The 22,883-nt window shown below is 55.2% G+C and overlaps 9 protein-coding genes across 9 annotated transcripts; 4 read left to right on the top strand and 5 right to left on the bottom strand.

Moving 5' to 3' along the window:
• Nucleotides 1-741: 741 nt before the first annotated feature.
• On the top strand, nucleotides 742-2,349 carry CCMA1212_005827 (uncharacterized protein; the record flags this gene model as incomplete). Its single annotated transcript, XM_073703072.1, has 1 exon — nucleotides 742-2,349. The coding sequence occupies one exon, from the start codon at nucleotides 742-744 to the stop codon at nucleotides 2,347-2,349; it is 1,608 nt and encodes a 535-aa protein (XP_073558298.1).
• Nucleotides 2,350-3,315: 966 nt separating this feature from the next.
• CCMA1212_005826 (CTD kinase subunit alpha) lies at nucleotides 3,316-6,723 on the bottom strand (the record flags this gene model as incomplete). The annotated part of the gene is made up of 3 exons (XM_073703071.1): nucleotides 3,316-3,556; nucleotides 3,630-5,342; nucleotides 5,411-6,723. 3 exons carry the CDS (start codon nucleotides 6,721-6,723, stop codon nucleotides 3,316-3,318), a joined length of 3,267 nt encoding a protein of 1,088 aa, XP_073558299.1.
• Nucleotides 6,724-6,780: 57 nt separating this feature from the next.
• Nucleotides 6,781-7,041, bottom strand: CCMA1212_005825 (uncharacterized protein; the record flags this gene model as incomplete). The annotated part of the gene is made up of 1 exon (XM_073703070.1): nucleotides 6,781-7,041. One exon carries the CDS (start codon nucleotides 7,039-7,041, stop codon nucleotides 6,781-6,783), a length of 261 nt encoding a protein of 86 aa, XP_073558296.1.
• Nucleotides 7,042-9,331: 2,290 nt separating this feature from the next.
• CCMA1212_005824 (Putative esterase) lies at nucleotides 9,332-10,982 on the top strand (the record flags this gene model as incomplete). The annotated part of the gene is made up of 7 exons (XM_073703069.1): nucleotides 9,332-9,900; nucleotides 9,949-10,024; nucleotides 10,092-10,227; nucleotides 10,286-10,400; nucleotides 10,475-10,589; nucleotides 10,646-10,774; nucleotides 10,842-10,982. The coding sequence occupies 7 exons, from the start codon at nucleotides 9,332-9,334 to the stop codon at nucleotides 10,980-10,982; spliced, it is 1,281 nt and encodes a 426-aa protein (XP_073558297.1).
• Nucleotides 10,983-11,646: 664 nt separating this feature from the next.
• On the bottom strand, nucleotides 11,647-13,345 carry CCMA1212_005823 (uncharacterized protein; the record flags this gene model as incomplete). The annotated part of the gene is made up of 4 exons (XM_073703068.1): nucleotides 11,647-12,643; nucleotides 12,706-12,884; nucleotides 12,943-13,260; nucleotides 13,310-13,345. 4 exons carry the CDS (start codon nucleotides 13,343-13,345, stop codon nucleotides 11,647-11,649), a joined length of 1,530 nt encoding a protein of 509 aa, XP_073558270.1.
• Nucleotides 13,346-13,726: 381 nt separating this feature from the next.
• On the top strand, nucleotides 13,727-16,569 carry CCMA1212_005822 (putative U3 small nucleolar RNA-associated protein 13; the record flags this gene model as incomplete). Its single annotated transcript, XM_073703067.1, has 3 exons — nucleotides 13,727-13,903; nucleotides 13,960-13,987; nucleotides 14,042-16,569. 3 exons carry the CDS (start codon nucleotides 13,727-13,729, stop codon nucleotides 16,567-16,569), a joined length of 2,733 nt encoding a protein of 910 aa, XP_073558271.1.
• Nucleotides 16,570-17,185: 616 nt separating this feature from the next.
• Nucleotides 17,186-18,844, top strand: CCMA1212_005821 (putative mRNA-splicing protein ubp10; the record flags this gene model as incomplete). Its single annotated transcript, XM_073703066.1, has 1 exon — nucleotides 17,186-18,844. The coding sequence occupies one exon, from the start codon at nucleotides 17,186-17,188 to the stop codon at nucleotides 18,842-18,844; it is 1,659 nt and encodes a 552-aa protein (XP_073558268.1).
• A 721-nt stretch (nucleotides 18,845-19,565) lies between these two features.
• On the bottom strand, nucleotides 19,566-20,719 carry CCMA1212_005820 (Eukaryotic translation initiation factor 4E type 2; the record flags this gene model as incomplete). Its single annotated transcript, XM_073703065.1, has 2 exons — nucleotides 19,566-19,740; nucleotides 19,815-20,719. 2 exons carry the CDS (start codon nucleotides 20,717-20,719, stop codon nucleotides 19,566-19,568), a joined length of 1,080 nt encoding a protein of 359 aa, XP_073558269.1.
• A 349-nt stretch (nucleotides 20,720-21,068) lies between these two features.
• CCMA1212_005819 (uncharacterized protein) lies at nucleotides 21,069-21,356 on the bottom strand (the record flags this gene model as incomplete). The annotated part of the gene is made up of 1 exon (XM_073703064.1): nucleotides 21,069-21,356. One exon carries the CDS (start codon nucleotides 21,354-21,356, stop codon nucleotides 21,069-21,071), a length of 288 nt encoding a protein of 95 aa, XP_073558266.1.
• Between the last annotated feature and the right edge of the window lie 1,527 nt (nucleotides 21,357-22,883).

Genomic DNA, 22,883 nt, shown 5'->3' with positions numbered 1-22,883 from the left:
TCGGTTCTCTTTCCTCTGAAGCGACGCTCTGCAGGACTGTCTCTGTGTTTCTTCTGTCAATTTTTTCTCTCCCTTTGTTTCTTTCGTCGAGCTGCAGCTGCTGCTTTGCCACGACAGCATCACGAGCAGCGTCAAGGCAACATCACCTAGGCATCATCATCATCACCACACCACCACCACCACCTCCTGCTTCAGCCTACTGCTTGCCACTTTGCCTGCTATTTCCAGCGCCCTCGCGCACGCGTACATCTGCATCTCGCTGCCGGTCTGCCCTATTATCACCCGCGCTCTGCCCGCTCTCGCTAGTACATACATACATACATACATACCTACATACACAGACGTACGAGCATACATACATACATACCCGTGTGAGACTCCGCCAACGCTACCGTCGCCAGCTATCTGCCTCCTGTCGTGCCACTCTGTCACTAGCGAGGCACACCCTACAGTACACGCATCCTGCTCTCTCCTCCCTCTTCCCCCATCCTGTCCTGTCGAGCCCAGACAGGGGACCTTGTCCGCATCGATACGACCGTCTGTCTGCGGCAGTGCCTTGAGGCCTCGGAGCTGCACAGCTTGCATGTTGCCGCGCCCGATGTCTTGCTGAGACCCTGGACCGATCGTCGCCGATACCCAACACCCCAATCCCTCTCCCAACCTGTCCTGCCTGCCTGCTCTGCCTTGCCTTGCCTTACATATATTGTATTTAACCACCCAACACGCTTCTCTCTATCCATCATGTCTCTGCCCACCTCTGGCCCTCAGCCGTCGTCTGGCCATCTTGAGGCTCGATCTGAACCTCGGTCTCAGCCTCAATCCCAACCCCAACACCAGTCCGAACCTCAATTGGTAGCTCAGCCTCAAGCTCAAGCTCAATCATCGTCTGCTCCGTCGCCCCGGTCGTCATCGACCAGCATTGAGCATCGTGGTGTCAATTCCCTCCCCTCCCCCCTCAGGCGTTCCATCCAGCCCAATCCGTCTCCGACCAGCCTCGTGCCCTCCACTGCTGAAGGCAAGCCGATCCCGGTCGATGATTCGACGGTAGAGTACCGCACCACCGCCCTCCGGGAGCTCAACAACAACTTCCCGAGCCATCGCTACGCCAAGTCGACCGGCGCCCAGAGCAGCACATACTCGGAGCCTGTCATTGTCCGGAGCTATTATCCGCCGGTGCCCTCGAGCAGGCCGTCCAGCTCGTCCCGTGGTCCCGTCGTTCACGGATCGTCTGTCTCCGGTATTGGTGCCGGCTCCGGGTCCCAGGTTAGCCGCTTTGCCGAAGCGGTCGCCGGCGTCCCTTCCAGGCTCGTGTCCGGAGAGCACGGCATGCTGGGCAACATGGTGTTGTCCTTTGGAAAGAAGCCCCTCAACGGGCGCGCCGAGGACGAGGCCCGCCTGCCCCCGGTGGAAGCCTTCAGCTTCAAGAGCTTCATGGCCAACCTTGAGGCACAGGGCGGCGGCATTGCTGGTGATATCAATGCCGACCTGGACCGGATTGCCGAGATTTGTGCCAGGTCCAGGTACTCGCTGAGCAACCAATACGAGGTCCACTACACTCCCCATGGATCCGGGACCTCTTTCTTCAATGCCTCTGCCCAGAACGACACTCAAGGTCCAACCCTGCAGGTAGTCTCCGCAGATGATGAATACAGCGTAGGGGCATCAGCTCGACGGCGGAGACGCATGGCCCGAAGGAACAGCAGAGCCGTGGGCACGCTAGAGACCATCATATCGTCCAGTCGATCTTCAGATGAAGAACAGCCTGGCAGGAAGAAGACTGCCTCCGAGATCGCCGAAGAGGTTCGCGGGCGGGCGGCGCAAAAGGGCTCGGGTCATTCCTCGGCCAGCAGTTCTTCGAGCGGCACTCTCGATGAACGCCGTGACACTTACCAGGAGGACGCCGCGCCGAAGAAGTCATCGACTTCACTTGCTCTCATTGACGCCTCTACGAGGCACAACGCCTCAACCATTGACTCTCCGCGCACATCGGCTACAGGTCTCGTCAGTGAACCGGCGCGGCCGCAAGAATCGACGAGTCAGCTTGAGATACGCACAGCGCCAGGTGGGCCCCGCGAAGAACCGCCCGCCCTCCTCATCAAAGAGACACCACTCCCGCCGAAGCAAGTCGGTCTCTCGGTGGCAAAGGGGGCCATTACGCACACCAAGACAGACAGTGCAGGCAGTGGCATTCTCTCCATGATCAACGGATGGATGCCCTGGAGGCCGTCGTCCACCTCCTCCGCCCATCACCATCATCATCAGCACCAGAAGGGCGTTGCGGAGGGGCGTCTCCGGGACCTCTTGAAGACAGCCGAGCCCAAGGGCAAGGGCCACGAGATACTGCAATAATCCTAAGTGGTTGCTGGATTGGTTGGAAAAGTTTATCCTGGACATTAAAACGAAGATGACGCCGAGCGGGGATTGAAAAGGATGTCACAAAACGATCCTCTTGCGCCTTTGTCTATTTGATCTTTGATTCTGAAGGCCTTGTTGGCATAGTTTTGATATGCGAATGTGTACATGGGAGGGTTGGAAGCTTTTATGATACCACATTTGACGAGGGGATATGATTGATGATGTTATGATTCATGAATGTTTTATCATGATCTGTGTTTATCTAACTAGATAGTTGCATAAGAAGCAAAGGAGTCGATGAACACATGGGAGTTTCATGCCGTTGTCCAGGAATCCGTTGCGTTATATACCTCGGTAGTATTCAGATCATCTTTGTTTCAAAATCACCCTCGGAGCACGCCCAAGGAACGAAGGTCGCTTTCCTTGATCCGCTGGAACAGCTTTCAAATATTAACTTCTTGACGCTGGAAGGCTGTCCGTTTCTTCAAATCGTCTCATCTACATGCCCCCCCCCCCCCAAAAAAAAAAAAAAAAAAAAAAAAAAAAAAAAAGTCCTCGCTTCATCGAACAAAGAACGACGCATCCGTCATGCCCACTGCCATGCCATGCAATATTCACCTCACACCTCCTCTGTCCCTGAGAAACACAAGAGTAAAATTGAACCATTCCACGTTAACCACCAAACGCCAGATATACCCCCCTTTTGAACACCTCGAAAAAAGTGGACAAGAAAGAAAGAAGCTAGAAAGAGAATGTCAAAAGAACAAAAGGAGGAAAAGAGACTCTCGTGCCACATGTACGGCATTATACTACAACAGCGCCTCCTCATCTTTACAGCTCCAATACCAAATCCGCGAGACGGGAGGGAGACAAGAGGTGGCAGCTCTATATCAGACAAGAAGGGGCGGAAAAGCTCGGAAATGCAAGGCCGGGGAGGGAATGGAAGATTGCCCCCCCAGTTCACTCTTTTGTAACTGTCGTCGTGACAGAAGCAGTGCCGCCGCCCGCGTCCGCCGACTTCTGATCGACGTGTATCCGCTTGACGCTCCTCTCACGATCATGAGTCTCCGTGACGCGTTTCTTGTCTTTTTCTCGAGTGCCATCCTTGGCGGCCTTTCTGGCCTCCCGGTCTCGCCGCTCGTTTTCCTTCCGCAGAGCCTTGGATTCAAACTCGTGCCAATCACCACCAATGTTTGCCAGCCTGTCATGGAAGGTTAGCCAGTCAATCCATTGATGAAGCGTGGTTTGTCAAGAGGGGGTGCAAGAAAACTCACTCTATCGCCTGCCGGGGCAACGGCTCTTCGGTGGTAAAGTATGGGTGCTGCAACACCATGGACGCAGTAGGTCGCTTGGCCGGGTCGTAGCGGAACATGGATTGCAAGAGGTCAAAGGCGGCAGGGGAGACTCTGTCTTTGTACTTTTCGGCAAAGATGCTCTTTCGCTTGGCGGTCGGTCGAAGTAGCTCGAACCAGGCCATGTCGGTGATCCCAGGCCAGTCTTGGCGGGTTGGCGTTCCGAGCGTGCTGTATATCTTCTCCAGCTGGCTGAGCTCCGTCCCATCGCCAGCAAAGATGGCGAGTCTGGTGAAGATCTCCACCATGACACACGCCGCGCTCCAAACGTCCACGGCGGCGGTGTACTTGGTTTCTCCCAGCAAAAGCTCGGGCGATCGGTACCAGATCGTAATGACTCGGTTCGTGTAGTCCAGCTGGTGTCGCTTCGCATAAAATCGAGCCAGGCCGAAATCTGCCAATTTCAATATCCCATCGCTGCTGACCAGAATGTTGGCGGCTTTGATATCCCGATGAAGAACGCCTCTCTCGTGAAGGTAGTCTAGGCCTTCGAATAGTTGCTTGGCCATGTGCTTCTTCTGGGCTGGGTCTAGCGAAAAGGAAGGGTGGTTGAGCAGGCCCGTCAGATCGTGAGAAAGGTACTCAAAGACCATGAAACAGTCATTCTTCTCCACCATGACCTCCTGAAGCCTGACAATGTTCGTGTGTCGCAGTGACTGTAGCAGCTTGATTTCTCGCACCGCCGTCACCGGAAAGCCGTCTCGTTCGCCCTCCATCCGAATCCGTTTGAGAGCAACAAGTCCCTTGGTGTAGACATTGAGCCCCTTGAATACCTTTCCGTACGTACCGGAGCCGACGACAGACTCGTTTCCCGGTTTTCGAAAGAAGACAGAATCAGAGCCAATCAGGTCGGGTGGGAGAGTAGGCCGGGGCTTCGGTCGCTTCATGACCTTGGTCACTTTGCGCGTTCTGGGCGCCAGTTTCGGACCCTCAGGTGGATGCCTAAACTCTCGTCGGGAGCGCGCCGACGATGGTTCCGTAGGAGCGCTTGGAGGAGGTTCCCGATCACGGTTAGTGCTTTGGCTCTGCTGCGGTGGCTCTCTCTTTGGCGGAGCGTTGAATTTCTGGGAAATCTCAGGCTTCGGAGCGGTAGGCGCTGGCTTCGAAGTCGGCTTGAAAGCAAAACTAAACTTGCCGCCTCCGCTGCCTAGCTTCGGCGTGGGTTGTGATGAAGCCTCAGCATTGTCCTTGGACGTGCTTGTGTGATTAGCGGGAGCAGACGGTGCGTCGTCCGAGGGACCTTGAGAGGCAGTTTCTGGAGCATCAGTGGCTTCGGTATCTGCCGCGGTACCTGTATCAGCGTCTACGGCATTGTGTCTTCTCTCCCCTTCTTCGTCCGACGGGAGGCCATTGCTTCGAGCGGGAGGAGGTGGTGGTGGCGGTGGTGCCTGAGAGCCAGGGTTCCTAGAAGTGCTTTGAAAGGCAGAGCCACGATAGCCACCTCGGCTTGCAAAGGAGCTACCACGAAAGGCACTTCCTCGATGACCCCCTCGATAGCCGGCCTGAGGCCCAGTGGGTGCTGCATAAGGAGGCGAGTGCAGAGGATTCACATGGTAATGGTTCTGTGATCCGTTCTGCGGAGGGCCCGCAGGAGCGTAGCCGCTGCCGGCATGAGCATACTGCGGAGGATATTGTCTGGTCATCCCCGTTAGCAACATGCGACGAAAGCAGAAATACACACATATGGTGAGTCCGTTACATACTGTTGAGGGGAGTACTGATGCCCGCTCCACCCGCCACGACCGGCGCCATAGGGCGATGGAGATGGAGAATTGTGAAAGGAGCCCGAATTCTGGGGAGACTGGGAATACCCTCGCGGGTCGTTGCTGTGGTGCGACTGGTGCGTATAGGCGGGGTTGTATCCTCCTCGGTAGCTACTCCGAGACGTCATGTCGTCGTCGACGTCCGACCGCGAGGCGTGATGCGGCTCGGGGAAGTCTTTGCCTCGCTTTCGATCCTGATGGGGGGGAGGCGATCGCGGTCTGGTGTCTCGGTGGGCAGGTCGGTAATCGACGTCGCCTCGCGAACGGTCGTCAGTGGCAGTGCGGACCGTCAGGGTAGGTTCGCCCACACGTGACTGCGAGCCCCTACGATGCGAAATGGAGTGCCGACTGCTGGCAGCTGGCGGGGACCGATTTCTCGATGGACTTCGGGGCGCTTCGGGTTTCTGGCGGTGCCGGGAGTCGCGTCGAGACCTTCTCCTGTCACCTTCCGACCTCGCGGGCGATCGAGAGGGAGATCTCCGCCTTGAACGGTGGCGGCCCTCGTCGTCGGCTCGGAGAGGGGATCTGTGGGAAGAGCGATGACGACGCGGTGAGGAGTCTCGACGATCGGTCGAATGGTGTCTTCGTCTCTTGGAGTCGGCCTTGGACCCGTGGTCTCGGCCGCGCGGTGGCGGACTGTGAGCCTTCTTATAGCGCTTCCTGCGTGACGAGCTCAACGACCGGCTCTGGCTGCGGCTCCGGCTCCTGTGTCGCTTAGAGGAGGACGGTGAGCCAAGGCCCCCACGATCACGATCACGATCTCGCTCGCGCTCACGACCTCGCTCACGACCTCGCTCACGGTCTCTCTCGCGGTCACGGCCTCGGTCTCGCTCACGGTCTCGCTCACGGTCTCGATCCCGGTCTCGATCTCGGTCACGGCTCCGACTGCGGCTACGGCTGCCCCGAGCGGTCCTGGCCTTGGCGTCGGAGAAACGCGCCTTGCTCTCCCGGTAGCGAGGAATCAGATCGTCCGACTCGGCGGGCTGGCGCGAGGATGCAGGCCTCTCCCGCCGAGGATAGTCCCGGCTGCGGTCTCGTGAGCGATGCCGGTGCGCTGGCGCTGGACTTCTAGGGCGAGGGTGCTGGCGGGCGTAGTCTGCGCCGTGACGGGCCCCGTGGGGAGGAGATCCTGGTCGATCCGAGGACGTCACTCCTCTGCCAGATCGAGGCCGTTCTCTGTAATCATAGCTTCCTCCGTCGTCTCTCATGGCAGCATGTCGAGGGCGACGCGGAGGCGATGTCTTCTGCCCCATTGGGACTTGCACCTCGTCTGAGTTTTTAGCGTCGCAGCGCTGCTAAATCGCCGCACCTTAGCCGGAGGAGCCAGGGTCGAGAGGCTGGTTGCGTCCCACAGCCGGGGGACCGACGGCGCTGCGATGAGGATTTGTGAGAGGGCAGGGTGCTGAGAGGGAGAGGGTTGATGAGAAGGGGGAGGAGAAGAAGACACAACAGAAAAAAAATGAAGCAAAGGCAGAACGTGATGGGGCCCTGGTGCCACAGGGCCGAGCGCGCGCTTCCCTCCAGGACTTGACCGCCGTGATGATGCTCTTTTTTTCCCCTTGTGCGGTCATCGCTGGACGCCTTTGAGCCTCAACCGCGCAAAAACAGCGCCGGCTCTTCCCCAAAACAATCTCGCTCCTCCGCCACGCCCCAAAAGCCACCGACTCTCCCGGACATGCACTTGCAAGCTTTCACCGTCATGGCAGTTGTTCTCATACGTCCCTCCTTCACTTCGTATCCCCCGAGACATGCAGACGACAGCCCGCCACGGCCAAGTCGCCCCGACCAGCCACGACATGCTCGAGCCGTCATAAACCAGCAGCAAAGCGCTATATACGTTGTGATCCTCGTGGATCATTTACGAACTTACCCGCGAGCATCAGTCGCCCATTATAACATCGCCTGCGACGCAACTTGGCCAGCTGCCCCATGTCTGTCGGCTGGCGATGGAAAGTCTCAAATGAGCGAGCTGATCAGCAAGCATCATGTGCAGAGATAGAACGCGCCGGCCCTGCGTTTTATCAGTCCGTTGTCTGTGCCGTGCCGTAGCCTTTCCCTTTGCCATATCCTTCGCCTCTTGCTGTTTTGCGGGAGACAAGAAAGCAATTCTCTGATAGTGGAGTAGCCAATCATCATTCAGGACGGAACTTCAAGGCTGATCAGCATCTTCTTGGGACGAGCACTTCAACGGCACGGCAGTCCAAGAAGACTCCTTCCTCAAGACCACAATGAGCAACCGTGCCGAAGAGGTTGAGCGATGTCATCAGTGCCGTTTCAAGTCGTAAGCATGATCCCTAACCCGCCAGACTCCACGTTTGCAGCATGCGAAGGCTGCCCCGACAGGTGAGAAGAGGCAGACAGCATGTGCTTCCGACAGGGGCTCGGTCGTCGAGAGCCATGGTTTATCCGCACGGCCGGGTTGCGTGTTATCCGTCATATGCAGCGTCGACATCATCCAAGGGCGATATCCGCCACAGCGAGATGCCGCAGGTGTGTGGAGGAGTTGCAAATGGGGCCCAGCGAGGCTGTTTACAGGTGCCTGGCTGCGGCGCAGACGAAGAGGTGGTGGGGGGGGTTCCGGCGACAAGCTCGTCCACGGGTTGGCGATGTAATATCACGTCTTCCTCCGTCCGCCCCAGCGAGCCCATTCCTGATCGGTGGGCCGGATCCGACGTGTCGGCTCGTGTAGCGAAACGATATTCCGGGGAATGAGGCTCCAAATCGCTCGTCAAGGAGGCAGCAGCTCTCCCTGGCATTCACAGTCCCCCCCCTTTGGGCCCGGCAGGCAATGATGGACAGCCACAGGAAATCATCCTGACGTTCATTCTGCAAGTGATTCCGACAGGCACAGGCGCTGCATCTCGGTGAGCATCGATGTGGGCTTGTGGCGTGGTGATGCTGCTTCGCTTTGCTGTGCTTTGCTTTGAATGTTCTTACGAGAGACTCTTTCGTGCGGATCACACTCAGAAAAAGCGGCTCATCCACGTGACGCGCCGCGTGACATGCCTTGTCCAGAAGAAGATGCGCTACGCCTAGAACGTACTGGCGTCTCAACTCGAGTCAAGCAGCAAACGGATCGCCACCTTTATCTTTGATTGGAGCCCTTTCGATTTGCGAGAAAATGCCCGGAAATCCAAATCAGCCAAAAAAAAAAAAAAAAAAAAAAAAAAAAAAAAAAAAAAAAAGGGACCCTTGAGGAAGATGAATCAACTAGACTAGGACGTACAGAGGCTGTGCCGAGGCTCCTCGAGTATTCGAAACAGTTTTAGACGACGTGCTCATTGTACCTGCTAATGCCCCAGCAATTGGTCGACAAGCAGGAAGAAGCAGAAGCCGAGGTAACACTAGAAGAACAAGGCAACAGACGAGTAGTAATGCGTTCCCTTTTAATGGATCCGAGTCTGATGTAGATACAGAACACATTCCACCTCTAGATTCTAGCAATCACTTGCCGCGGCTCGGTGAATATGCCGCCTTGGGAGGTGGGCCATGCTGTTAAGTATGCCTCGATTGCTGAGGGAGTAGGTACCTCTTCATTCTCCCATACAAGCAGCAATCGCATGTACCTCGCTGTACGGTCTACTCTGTCCACGCCCATGTTGCCACGACTTGTAGTTGTATTCTCTACAATCAACATGGGGCCGGGGGCCACCGACTTTGCTGTCTTGTACAACCCTCGTTAACAAAACGCCGACCCCTTTCTCTTCCCTTTTGCTTCTTCTTCTGTACACCTGTTTCATTCAGATAGACTTGATCGGAGTCTCTGGAGTTTCGCCTGTACTATATTCGACTTACATCTATCTTGCGCTCATTGAAAAGACATTTGGGTGATAAAACTCGACCACCCAAAATTCCCCTGCAATGGAGTGGTTAGGAAGAGCCAAGATCGAGTTCACCCACTCGCCAACCCCAAGGACAATCAAGGAAAAAGACGGCCACGAGACGGACCTCCTCAGGATCTGCGAGTCCAACACGCCGCCATGCCACCTCAACCCACTGCTGTTCAATGGCCACGTACAGACGATGTGGACGGCCACGAAGCCACACGGGCCACTCATGTACTACAAGCGCAAAGTCTTCCAGGCCGAGCACGAGGCCTATGATGGATCCTTTGCCGTCGATTTCGTCGTGAAGCCTCACGAGGGCAGAGACGAAGGCTTGCCGCCCCGAACGGTGCACTATTCGGACGAGGAATGGGCCACTATCGGGTCGGATGATGCGAAGCCGATGCTGGTGGTGCTGCATGGCCTCTCGGGCGGCTCCCATGAGGTGTACTTGAGACACACAATCGCTCCTCTGCCAGAGCAAGGCTGGGAGATTTGCGTGGTCAACTCTCGTGGTTGCGCAGGTAGCAAAATCACCAGCGGCATCTTGTACAATGCCCGCGCAACCTGGGATATCAGACAGGTAGGGTGCCACTTATTCGCCTGGTGAGCAAGCTGAGTTAGCTTCTAACAAGATTGAACACAGACGGTCAGGTGGTTGAGGAGAACATTCCCAAACCGCCCTCTCTTTGGCATTGGCTTCTCGCTCGGCGCAAACATCATCACCAACGTACGTTGCCCCTGCGTGCTCATTCCTTCGTAGCTGTAGGCGATCCGTCTGGCTAACATGTTGTCAGTACTGCGGTGAGGAGGGTTCAGATTGCCCCCTCAAAGCCGCCATTGCCGTCTCGAATCCCTTCAGTCTGGACATTGCCAGCAAAACAATGTCAAGCTCCCTCATCGGCAAAGAGCTCTACCTTCGAGTACTGGGCAGTAAGTTGCCGTCCGCAAAACCCCTGTTTGAAAGCCATTGACTCATATCCCATCACAGCTGCCATGAAATCCTTGATCGAGCGGCATAAGAAGGAGCTTAAGCAGCACACCAAGTTGAATCTGGATGCTATCGCGAACACTACCTATTTATACGAGTTTGATCGGGAGATTCAGTAAGTTCGCCTCTGATCCTCACCAGTTAGGTGCACAAAGTGGGAGGATATCGGGTGTACTTACATTTACCTAGATGCCCGACATGGGGCTATCCCACTGAATCTGCGTATTATCGCGACGCCTCCTCGACAGACGCCATCCTCGCCATCAAGATCCCATTCTTAGCCATTTCGGCCATCGATGACCCCGTGCGTACTTCATGTTTGCCAGATCTCTGAGCCTAGAAGCTGACAGTCCTTGTAAGATTGCGGTCAAGGAAGCCATTCCCTTCGAGGAATTCCGCCAGAACCCCAACACCATCTTGCTCACCACGTCCTTGGGCGGTCACCTGTGCTGGTTTGAACCTGGCGGAACTCGCTGGAACACGCGTCCGGTACTCACTACACTTTCAAAAGATCAAGTCCACGTCTATGAACATCGAGTCACTGACATCCATTTAGGTGTGCAACTTCCTCAACCACATGGCATACAAGGTTGACCTTGACAGCCTCGTGCCGACGGATTACCCGCCCAAGGAGAAGGCTTTCGCGGCCTCTGAGTACGACCCGATGAGACGTAAGATGTACATTGTGCGGAATTAGAAACTATTTCTTCCGTTTTTTTTTTATTCTAGAGCATGGGATAATAAAGGGCACATATGGTAGAAAGAGATGGATGAATCTCCGTGATAGATGCTAGAGTAAAAGTTCAAGACGAATACACTAGCCATTTGGTTCTGGCGGCATATAACGCACGATTTACTCTCCAACGAAGCAATCAATACAAGGCAACAATATGCCATGATTATGAACAGCAAGTTGAACCAAAGCTTGATCCAGAATGAAGAGCCCATAGCGAGGCTCGGTAGCAGCCGTTGCTGCTTCGCTTGGATACCCCCAGCACTCATTCTGAGTTCTCTCCATGCCTTCTATTAGACAGCACTGGTAGGAAGAACGAGATTTGATAGTCGCCAGAGTGCTGAATACTCGGTAGCCATTTTTAAGGTGCTGACAAGCCGCTACCTAAATCCTATCCGTTGAGGCTCACAAGCGACGCCCTGAGATGATTGTGGCTTGGCTGACTTCTATCGCAGCAACCAGGAGATTGTTACTGTAGAGGGTCCCTGGATGATGAAGGTCAAGGTAGGAATGGAATCTGGTGAAAGTCCTCAACCCTAGTTCTCACCAATTTCTCTCTTCGCCAGTCCGAAGCGTAAATATCAAGAGCAGCCGCTCCAGCTCTCCGGGCCGTCATCATGACTGAGCTCTAACTCTGAGTCTTTGCTTCTTCAGCCGCCCATTCTTCTTCAGTAAAGTGGTACCACTGAGAAAGACCCGTGAACACCGCCCAGACCTCCGTAGTGAGAAGAAGGTGGAAGAACTCAGTCCCTAGATAGTTCATGGCGGTTGTCCAAGTGAAGCCACTGAGAAGATTTGGCTCTAATATGTCATCCAAAGGCAAGCCATTCCTCACGCAGAAGGCCCGTGCCACCAGACGTAGAGCGATCGCATCATACGGCGTCATCAATAACCGTGTCATGGAGTTGGCGAGCATGTGCGATGCGAGTAGTGCGGGAATTTGGGTGAGCAGTGTATCCAGGTATGTGGGCTGGAAAGTAGTAGATCCTCTTGAGTCTGTATTGGCAACGCTCGGCCGTAACTCTGCACTCCAGAGCCCCTGAGGGGCATCCGTCGACTCGGTCGCTTCCACGTCAAAGCTGATAAGGGTAGCCCTTATCACATCATTATCCTCTTCATCGCTGTCGAAGTCATCGCCTCTCGCTGAGAATATGCTCGGCCTACGAGCAACCTCCATGCCACCGGTATCGCTTGGCAGCTGGCTATCCACAGGCGCAACCGGCGACCCTCCTTCATTGCTGTGGATTTCACTAGGAGCCTCGTTCATGAAAGACTGCGACGTTGACGGTGGAGCTTGTGGTATCGTCTTGCCACGGAAAACCGTACTGGGGAGGCGCTTGAAGGTCTCGGCCCATATATGCGGTTTCCAATCACGGACCATCCGCTGAGTCACGACGAAAACGATGAATGGGGCATTGGAGATGAGGAGACCACCCACCCATTGTAAGATGGAAGATAGCCCAAAGCTCTCGAGCGGTGGCGGAGCAACAATCGGCGACTGTTCGGTGAAAGGGATGAAGTAGGAGGGGCTGGGCAGCCATTGACTGCTTGGTATCAACCCAAGTCTCTGGAGAGATATGTGTAGTTCCAGATGAATCCGTATATATGACCAGATTTCGTGCATACTAAAACGAACAGTCAGCATATCAGCAAGAATGGCGATCACGAACATAGCGCGGGCCCTCACCAGCGCCTGGCAGTCAATTTATCTTGTTCCCCGAGCCATAATCGGGCAACCGAGAACTCGATGTAATTCGCCAGCAGGTTTGCGGGGGCGCCAGGGAGGATATCTCTGGAAACAGAAAAGTCTCGTCGTGCCTGCTGATAGAGATCCCAGAAGGGAATCTTGGAGTATCGCTTATAGATCTGGAAATACCCCGTTAGCACATGATGCAAGATTCATTGCTTGGAGAGAGCGCTTCACCAGAATTCGATCTCTCAGGCCATTGACACCAAAGATTCCAACGGCCTCCACACAACGCTTAGCTGATGAAGCCAGCTTCAACCCAACCGACTCCTCATAGGCCCCATGTCGCCTTTGCGAGTCAACTTCAGGGCCAGGGTTTTCAGGTTCAGCGATGCCGATGATGAACATGACCTGGTTGTGCGACCTGATGATGTCCCTGTTGATCCTCACGGTATCGGGATTGATCGGACGGCCACCATGGTCATACTGCTGCCTTGGCATCCGCGTATCTTCCTCGCCTTCTCCTTGAACTACATCATCATATGGCGACCGGCCCTAACTGCGTCAGTAGTGATAGCCCATCGGTCGTGTGTTCAACTCATACCAGGGCCTGAGCCACGAGCGGCCCTTGCATCCCCATGGTGAGTGATTCCAGAAGCGTAAGAGCCTCTCAGCATTTCAATTCACTCAAACATGGTCCACGGCGTCTCAGATCGCATGCGAGACGAATATAAGCGAGAGATATTTCATGTAACGCAGGATAATGACAGTTTGAGGTTGTTCCCAGATTCTCTCCCAATTTATATGAGCGCCACCTACTAAGACGTCAGGAGCAGCTGGCCGGTGATCAAAACGGAAGTAGCCGGCTGAAGAGCGGCAAAATGGCGCGGCCAATCATTTGTGACCAGCATCGTCCTTGCATTAAGCCCGGCTCTTATCTTATCGGAGCATCAAAAAATAATTCCCAAACAGGCGCATGCGCTTCCAGATTCCTCTTCACAGCAAGCCAAGTTTCACCACCATGGCGACAAAACAGCCCTTGAAGACGACGTTCGACGTCGAGCGCGTCATCCGCCCAATCTATACTGGAGGCTCGGTCGCAATTGACAACAAGGCGCAGATTCTGGCAACAACACTGGGCGAGGATGCAATTCTCACAAACCCCACCAATGGAAAGCATCTGGCGCAGATTGAGGGCGTAAGTGATGGCATGTAGGAGTACGGCTTTTGGATGAAAAGCTAACATTGCGACAGGACGGAGAGTCAATCTCGACACTGACACGTTTGTGACCCCCTTCGCCGTGTGTGTCGGCAGCCGAGACTAACATCTGTCTAGTAACGCCGTCCGGTTCCCATCTCATTGTCTGCTCCCGATCACTGTCCATGAGAATTTTCGTGCTCAAATGGTCTTCAGAGGGCGATTCGATCGAAGCATCGCTGGTTCGCACACTCAAGCCTCATACGACCCCAGTCATTGTTCTGGCCGTTGATCGCACAGGCACCCTTCTGGCGACAGGAGGAACCGATGGCGTGATCAAGGTCTGGGACATTGCTGGCGGCTTTGTCACACACACGTTCCGTGGCCCGTCGGTCTTAGTATCAGCTCTGCGCTTCTTCGAGGTTGCAGCGCGAGCAGCACCCAATCGAAAGATCAAGGGAGGGAAGAAGCAGTCCGGTGCGGCAGACGAGGAGGACGAGGACGAGGCAGACACCGTTACAACTACCAATTTCCGATTGGCTTCCGGTAGCCAGGATGGAAAAGTGCGGATCTGGGACTTGAACAAGCGGAGCTGCATTGCCAACCTCGATTCCCACGTATCTGACGTCCAAGCGATCGATTACTCTCCAGCCCAGCACGCTCTCGTCACAGCCAGCCGAGACAAGACTCTGATCTGGTGGGATACGAAATCATGGAAGATCCGGAAAGTCGTTCCGTGCCTCGAACTCGTGGAAACCGCGGGCTTCGTGGATGATGGAAACCTCACATTCTCCGCCGGAGCGAACGGATGCCTGCGCATTTGGGATACCGACAAGGGCGCAGAGTTGACGCCAAAACAATCTGCTAAGAGTGAAGAGGAAGGAATCGTTGCCGGTATTTATCGACCAGAGCTCCCCTTCATCCTCCTTGTGCAAGTTGACCACACGTTGGCTTTGTACGAGCTGCCCTCCAAGGCCTCTACAACAGCCCTTCCCGCACCGGAGCCTTTCCGTCGGATATCCGGCACCCATGACGAGATCATTGACTTGGCCTATCTTCTGCCCGACCACTCATTGCTTGCCCTGGCCACGAACTCGGAAGACATCCGTTTGGTGTCTGTGGCAGAGTCCAACAAGGAAGCTCAAGAGGTGTCATGGACGAAATCGGAGACTCCCTTCTTTGGCCAAGATGTGGCCCTCTTACGAGGACACGAGGACATTGTCATTGCCCTTGATGTCGACTGGTCTGGCCACTGGGTTGCTACAGGAGCCAAAGACAACACTGCAAAGCTGTGGAGGATCGATCCCGCCAACAACAGCCATGTCTGCTGGGCCACTTTCTCAGGCCATGCAGAATCTCTGGGCGCCGTGGCCTTGCCACGAACCGTTCCACCCGAAGGATCGGCAGCGCGAACAGACCCCCTCAATCATCCTCCTCCTTTCCTCTTGACGGGATCACAGGATCAAACGATCAAGAAGTGGGAGATTTCAAAAACGCCCCAGCAACAAGGTCAAAAGGCGAACGCCCGATCTGTCTTTACGAGAAAAGCCCACGACAAAGACATCAACGCAATTGACGTACACCATGCGGGCCAGCTTTTCGCATCTGCTTCACAAGACAAGACAGTCAAGGTGTGGTCCGTAGAGGAAGGAGAAGTCCAGGGCATCCTTCGTGGCCACAAGCGAGGAGTATGGACTGTGCAGTTTTCGCCGGCTCAGATGCCAGCTTTGCAGGGCGAAGACGGCCCCGTCACGGGCAAGGGCGTCATCCTGACAGGCAGCGGTGATAAGAGCATTAAGCTCTGGAATCTTTCGGACTACACCTGCATTCGTACGTTTGAGGGCCATTCAAACTCGGTGCTCAAGGTGGCTTGGCTCAACATGGCTCCGCGCTCAGAGCAATCGAAGGGCTTGGTCCAGTTTGCGAGTGCCGGTGGTGACGGACTTGTCAAGATCTGGAATGCAAACTCTGGAGAAGCCGAATGCACCTTGGACAACCACGAAGATCGAGTTTGGGCCTTGGCTGTGCACCCAAAGACCAACGCGGTCGTCTCTGGAAGCGGTGACTCCACCGTCACGTTCTGGAAAGATACCACGTCCGAGACCCAAGCGGCAGCGTCTCAAGCCGCATTGGAGCTCATCAAGCAGGAGCAGGAGCTTGAGAACCACATGCACGCAGGCTCATACAGAGAGGCCATCACCCTGGCCCTCCAGCTGAACCACCCGGGACGTTTGCTCGGACTCTTCACCTCTGTGGTGACAACCAGCAAGCCTGAACAGGACAGCTTGTGCGGCATCAAAGCAGTCGATGAGGTGCTTGCGACGCTTTCCGATGACCAGATATACATGCTGCTGCTCAGGCTGCGAGACTGGAACACAAACGCTCGTACAGCCCCCGTGGCACAGCGTATACTGTGGACGCTGGTCAAGAGCTATCCCGCTTCGAAGTTTTCGAACCTGCCGGTGAAGGGCTCGAGGGGAGAGAAGAGCCTCAAGGATGTGCTGCACGGCCTGAAGGTATACACCGAGAGGCATTACAAGCGCATGGAGGAACTGGTGGACGAGAGCTATCTTGTGGAGTATACGCTGCAGGAGATGGACAGCCTTGCCCCTGCACTCGAAAGCGATGTGGCCGTGAAGGAGGTGGACACTGTCATGAGTGGTTAGAGGCTTTTGGGGCGGAGATGTGGGAGAGGAGGATAGTCGATATACATTCGCCAGAAGGTGATATAAGGGGCCATATAAGGATAATTATATGATAGCGAGATTCTTAGACTTGTCAAATTGACAGTAAATATATTCAATTCATTGACGTTCCTATGTTGTTACTCTTCTGGCGCAGAATTAGACTAGGTACCCTTAGGAATGCCTTTGAAGACATGTGAAAATCGGTGTTTGAGGTGAACGCCTACCTGGGAGTAGAACTGAAGTCTACCTAAGCTACTATATCTACAAGTAATTCCAGCATAGCCAAACGAGCCGGGAGGCTATCAATTGCTTCATCGACGTCGTTAACCTTGAAGGCAATTCTGGCCGTTCAAAATAATTTCTGAGCTTCGACACAGTCGAAAGGCAACGCCGCAGATTCAAGGTGCTGTAAACTGTCGTCGATCTGATGATCATGCTTGCAGATGCCGCTAACCTTCAGGCTGCCAGACCCACCAGACATTTTCCATTTCAGCCTCGTCACCATCAACCTCGTTCAACTCGTCTTCCTTTCCATGATACCATTGCTCCTCTCCAACCCACTCAGCTCCTCACAATCCTCGCACATTCTCTAGCCATGTCCAAACGGCAAGCTTCCGAAGCTCTCGACGAGTTCCAGGACGTCGCGTCTCCCGCCTCCAAGCGCTCTCGAATGGGCGACTTCGACTCGCCTCTCGCAAACAGCCACGACGACGCACAGAGCCTCGACCAAGACGCAGACGCACGAAAAGACCGCGCGCAAGACGCACGGAGCAAAGATGAAGACGACGATCAAGACCTCGACAACGAACCCATGGCGGCTCCCGTCCGACAATCAGGGCCAGCCGACGGCTACGACGACCTGTACCTCGACACGATAGACCGCAACGTGCTCGACTTTGACTTTGAGAAGCTCTGCTCCGTCTCCCTCTCCAACATCAACGTCTACGCATGCCTCGTCTGCGGCAAGTACTTCCAGGGCCGAGGCGTCAAGTCGCACGCCTACTTCCACTCCCTGGACGAGGACCACCACGTCTTCATCAACCTCGAGACGCAAAAGGTCTACGTCCTGCCCGAGGGCTACGAGGTCAAGAGCAAGTCGCTCGACGACATCAAGTACGTCTCCGACCCGCGGTACACAAAGGAGGAGGTCATCCAGCTGGACCGCCGGCGGCCCAACGCCACCAGCTGGACCCTCGATGGCAAGGAGTACACGCCGGGCTTCGTCGGCATGAACAACATCAAGGACAACGACTACCTCAACGTGGTGGTGCAGGCGCTGTCGCACGTCTCGCCGCTGCGCAACTACTTCTTGCTCGAGGACTTTTCGAAAAAGTCGGAGCTCGTCAAGCGGTGCAGCATCCTCTTCCGCAAGATCTGGAACCCGCGCGCCTTCAAGGCGCACGTCTCGCCGCACGAGCTCCTCCAGGAGGTCGCCCTCCAGTCCAACAAGCGCTTCACCCTCACCCACCAGTCCGACCCCGTCGAGTTCCTCTCGTGGTTCCTCAACAACCTTCACCTCGGCCTCGGCGGCAGCAAGACGAAGCCCGGCAGCTCCATGATCCAGCGCACGTTCCAGGGCAAGCTCAAGGTCGAGTCGCAGGCCATCACCGCCCGCGCCGACGCGGGAGACCGCCTGCGCTTCGAGGAGGCCGCCGAGGTCAAGGTCGACGTCGTGCGCTTCCTCCTGCTGACGCTCGACCTGCCCTCCGCGCCGCTCTTCCAGGACGAGCTGGAGAAGAACATCATCCCGCAGGTGCCCCTGAGCACCATCCTGAGCAAGTACGACGGCAAGCGCGCGCAGGAGCACCACGCGCAGCGAAAGCGCTACCGCCTGCTGCACCCGCTGCCGCCCTTCCTCATGCTCCACGTCAAGCGCTTCTCGCAGAACAAGTTCGTCGCCGAGCGCAACCCGACCATTGTCACCTTTGACGCGAGGAACCTCGACGTCTCGCCCTACGTCGAGCCCAACCCCAGCGAGTGGCCCGTCGGCGAGCCCATATGGTACGACCTCGTCGTCAACGTCGTCCACGAGGCGGTCCGCAAGAGGGACGACGTCGCCGACAGCGGCGAGGAGAAGAAGACGTGGAAGGTCCAGCTCAAGAACAAAGCCACCGACGAGTGGGTCGTCTGCCAGGACCTGTTTGTCGACAAAGTGCAGAGCGAGCTGCTGTATCTCGGAGAGACGTATCTGCAGATTTGGGAGAGGAGAAGGGTGCCGGGAAAGAAAGCTGACAAGGGAAAGGGGGCGGCATAGAGGATATAGAATCTGTACATGTGTGATACCACCCCATATAATACAACCATATAATGCTGGAGAGGTGATTCAACAGGAACTGACACTCGCGGGCCCATCAGCCCAGGCGCCGAAGCATCGTCATTTCATTGCTTTCTTTGTCGCTGAATTTGTGTCGCTTTATTATAATTTTTTTCTGTTTCGTAGGCACCGCTTCCGCCGCCAGATGTGCCTTGCCGTTAACAAACCATCATGCTATGATACATTATCCACGTAACAAGAACCCGCCCCCTTTCCGCGCCCACCATATTCCAGGTCGAGCAAGAAGAAGAGGAAAAAGAAACATCACATGCAGTTTGTCTCCCAGTTGTACTCCCCAAGTAAATGATTTTCCCCATCCGCGCAAGACTCGTCCGCACGAGAAACTGTCCGCAAACCCCTCCCCAAAAGAGAATGAAGAACCAGAGGACATACGGGAAAATCAGACAAGACAGAACTCCAGAAACTGGGGACGAAAAACTGATGAAGCGACAGAAAACAACGGGTCTGCAACATACCCAAGCGCCCCGCCCGGTAGTGTACAAGGGAAAATGGGAGGCAACAACTCCATCATAGCTGATAACGAGGACGAAACAGGGCAACAGTATGGCAGGATCACAGAATCACAAAGAGGACAAGGTTGTGCGGATCTTGACAATCCGAAATCCCTCCCCCCCCCNNNNCCCCCCCCTTGGGTCCCTCTTTATTCGTAATTCTGCTTTGAAACATTGGATGTGTGACGTTTGTCGTTGTGGTGTTGGCTGGCCTTCTCACGGCGTTGTTCGTCGATTGCGGTTCGTTGCTGGATGCTGGAATCGTGCGACTTGAACTCGAGTCGGGTGTTGGCCGGGAAGTTGAGGACCTGCTTCATGATTTCGCTGAGGTTGCAAACGCGAAGTTAGTGAGCTGGATACAGCAAAGGCTTCGATCCAAAGGTGAGGTTCGAACATACCGAATCTTGAGCACGCGACCGCCGTCGGTTCTGGTCCAGATGCTCAAGATATCCTCGCCATTGCGCATACTCAGGACGGCACCACACACGTCCTCTCCGGCGTCGCCGAACTGATCGCCGATCAGAGAAAGCAGCAGATCCTCCCAGTACCGATCCGCCACGCCCTTCTTAAGGCGAACAACCCACTTGCCTCCCTTGCGATTGACCTCATCCTCCCATATTGGCCGAATATCCTTCTTGAACAGATGATAGTCGGACACGACGGGCAGGCTTGACGGCCGCTTGAGGTGGGAGTAGATCTGCCAAAACTCCTCCGCCGACCGCACCGTGGCGATGCCGTGCAGTGTATTCTCGTACTCGATGAACCCGTGCGCCTTGGAGATCGGGGGCCTGTACCAGAACGACCATGCGTCTTTCAGCATGTGTATCTGGGTGGCTCCGGGCGGCGGCCCCGTAGCCTTGGACTCGGAAATGGGCGCCATGTTGGGCGGTCTGGCTACGGGCTTCGCCGCGTCCTTGGAAGCGGTTTGCTTGGCGACGGCGGAGCCCATGGCGGTCTCAAAGGGGTTCCCGCCCGACTTTGGTGTTTTGGCAGACCCAAACGAGCCAAAGGATGCGAAAGCCCCCGACCCCAGCCCAAAGGCGCTGGACGCTCCCCCCGTCGGAGACATCAGCGCGCTCCCGGGGGTGTTGTTGAAGGGATTCGATTTGCCATGCGACGACTTGACCGTGGCACTGCGAGAGCCGGGATCACCTCCCCCCAAGCCGCTGGCCCCATTGGAAGGCGTAGTGAGGGAGAGCTTGGACGAGCTAGAGGCCGGAAAGTCAGTCACACTGTGGTTGCGCTGTGGAGGCGACGCATGGGGGAAGCCATACTTGGTTCGGCGAGTCCATAGATTCTCCATTAAGCCTCGTTTTGGGGGTTGCCGTCTGGTCTTTGGTCGGTGTTTGGGATGCGGGGGGTAGAGGGACGCCTCGCTCGGGAAAGGATTTTCGAGGGTCGGACGGAGGTCGGAGGGGCGTGTGTTTCTGGATGTTGCGTCGTCGTCGGAGAGGATACTTTGCTGTTCGATGCGCGGGTTTCGGAACTTGGTTACAAGACAAGAGCGTGTAGAAGCTTGTAAATATTGCGAGGCGGGAGGGAGGCGAGAGCAGGAGGGGGGCCGAGGAAAAGATGGCGATCGGAACGGCGATGGAGGGGCTTCAAAGCGGCGGTCGCAAGACGACGATGATGTTCGAATTCGGACAGAAAGACTATGCAGTATAAGCGGCTGTTGGATAAGGGCGGATGGTGCGCGATGTGTCGAAGAAGCGGGTGGTTCGGCGGTCGGGGCGAAGAATGTAGTTGAAGTTGTGGACGGTTGGAGTGTCTTTGAGGTGGAAGAATTCTGCGTGACATCGACAGTTGGTGAAATTTACGACCTTGCTAGCAGGTACATTGCCGGCCGTACCAAACGAGCGGTTACGGGTTACGGTTAGCGGCGTCTGATCGAAGCCCTCCCTGGGGCTCTTGGGGGGGCATTTGGGGGGGAGCGCAGCCATTCTGGAAGGCCGCCTGAATCCACCTTTAGGCGTTTGCAGCCGGAACCGACAGCGCGTCAGACGCCTGGAGAATTTTCTGTCAGTAATACCTAGTAGATAAGGTAGGGTGTCTGTGGATGTATGTACAGTGGCTGCTGCCGGTATTAGAGTGCGAACAGGGTTATGATATCAAATGGACGTGGCTGCATCAACGCGGTGAACTGTGCGGAATAATAGCACCGATTCACTTCAGGTATATGCACTCTGACGCACCCGCGTAATGGTAGCGAAGGACTGAAGGGAGCCGAGTACGCGTGTTTGAAGATTGTTGGACTTCGCATCATCATGTCATCCGCAAGGTACACCTAGTCTCCGAGGCCCTGCCCACTTGTTGAGGTTGACGATTATGCCACAACCTCAAAGCTCGGAGCCTTTCTCATGGTACCAAAACCTGCTATACCATGGAACAAACCCTTTTATATCACGGAAAAAAAGTCAAGCGACTCAAACTTCTACTCAAAAATTGTTTTGCAGAGCCACGCCAGACTTGGCCTGCGTCACACTGCCTTCTTAGCTTGGTCATCATCCAATCTATAACCATCCATTCATCCGATGGCTGCCCATTGGGCCTCATACGTAGGGCCTCACCGAGCCTTTCAAGTCCGGGCTTTAGGAAAGACTCCCCAGCTGCTGAGACTATTTTCTCGGGCGATGTCGATTTTGAGCTGTGTGGACATGACAATGCGTAGATCTCGCCGGCTAGGGAGTTCAACGCATATATGTGCGGCATCAATGTCTCAGCCTCCATACTTTACCTGCCGGGATGTTTGACTACGGCAGCAGTATCATTGGTGGCTTTCCGTCTCCCTGGCTGTCGGTTGGGTGATGATCTAGTCTGGTTCCGAAGTGTCTGCGGTACGTGCAGATCATGGACTTGCAGAATTGACGTTGGAAGCACTGGAAGCATTTCTACCGAGGACGTTGGCTCTGCCTACATCACTTTCAAGTCTGGCGGAGCACACGACTGTCGTTCCATGGGAACGATACCACATAGCTGGGTTCTTCTCATTCTCTAGGAAATGACCAACAACCGAAAAGGAACCTTATTTGGAAGAAGAGACATTGTGCAGTCTTGAGATGACTCCCTGAAAAGCCATAATAGCAACGTACATGTGATCTCCCCTGGGGCAGCGACACGCCTCGGACTCTACGATGCCATCTTCAACCTCGTATAGAAAAGCTACAGCTCCGAACAAAGAGTAAGACGCAAGCGACAACCCGCGTTACACAGAACTTTCAATGCACTGTCGAAGATCAAGCCAATCATCTCCATCCAATACCGCAGCTTGGGATTCTAGAAGGCCGCAGGGCTTTTCATCCAATACCACCAAAGAAAACCCCCCACACTTAACGAGTCGTCGTCCCTTCGGAGCTGTTGTTGCCATGTGCTTATCCAACCTTTTTTCTTATCGCCCCTCCATGCGACCGATAACAACCGATAAGCCCAAAAATTTCTGCTGCGCAACAGCTTAACGTCCGCTCGAGTAA

This window comes from Trichoderma ghanense (genome assembly GCF_004382785.1).
Source record: "Trichoderma ghanense strain CCMA-1212 chromosome Unknown scaffold_6, whole genome shotgun sequence".
In the NCBI taxonomy this organism is placed as follows: Eukaryota; Fungi; Ascomycota; class Sordariomycetes; order Hypocreales; family Hypocreaceae; genus Trichoderma; species Trichoderma ghanense.
Note: the sequence above shows the minus strand (reverse complement) of the source record. Positions and strands in the feature narration are given on the sequence as shown.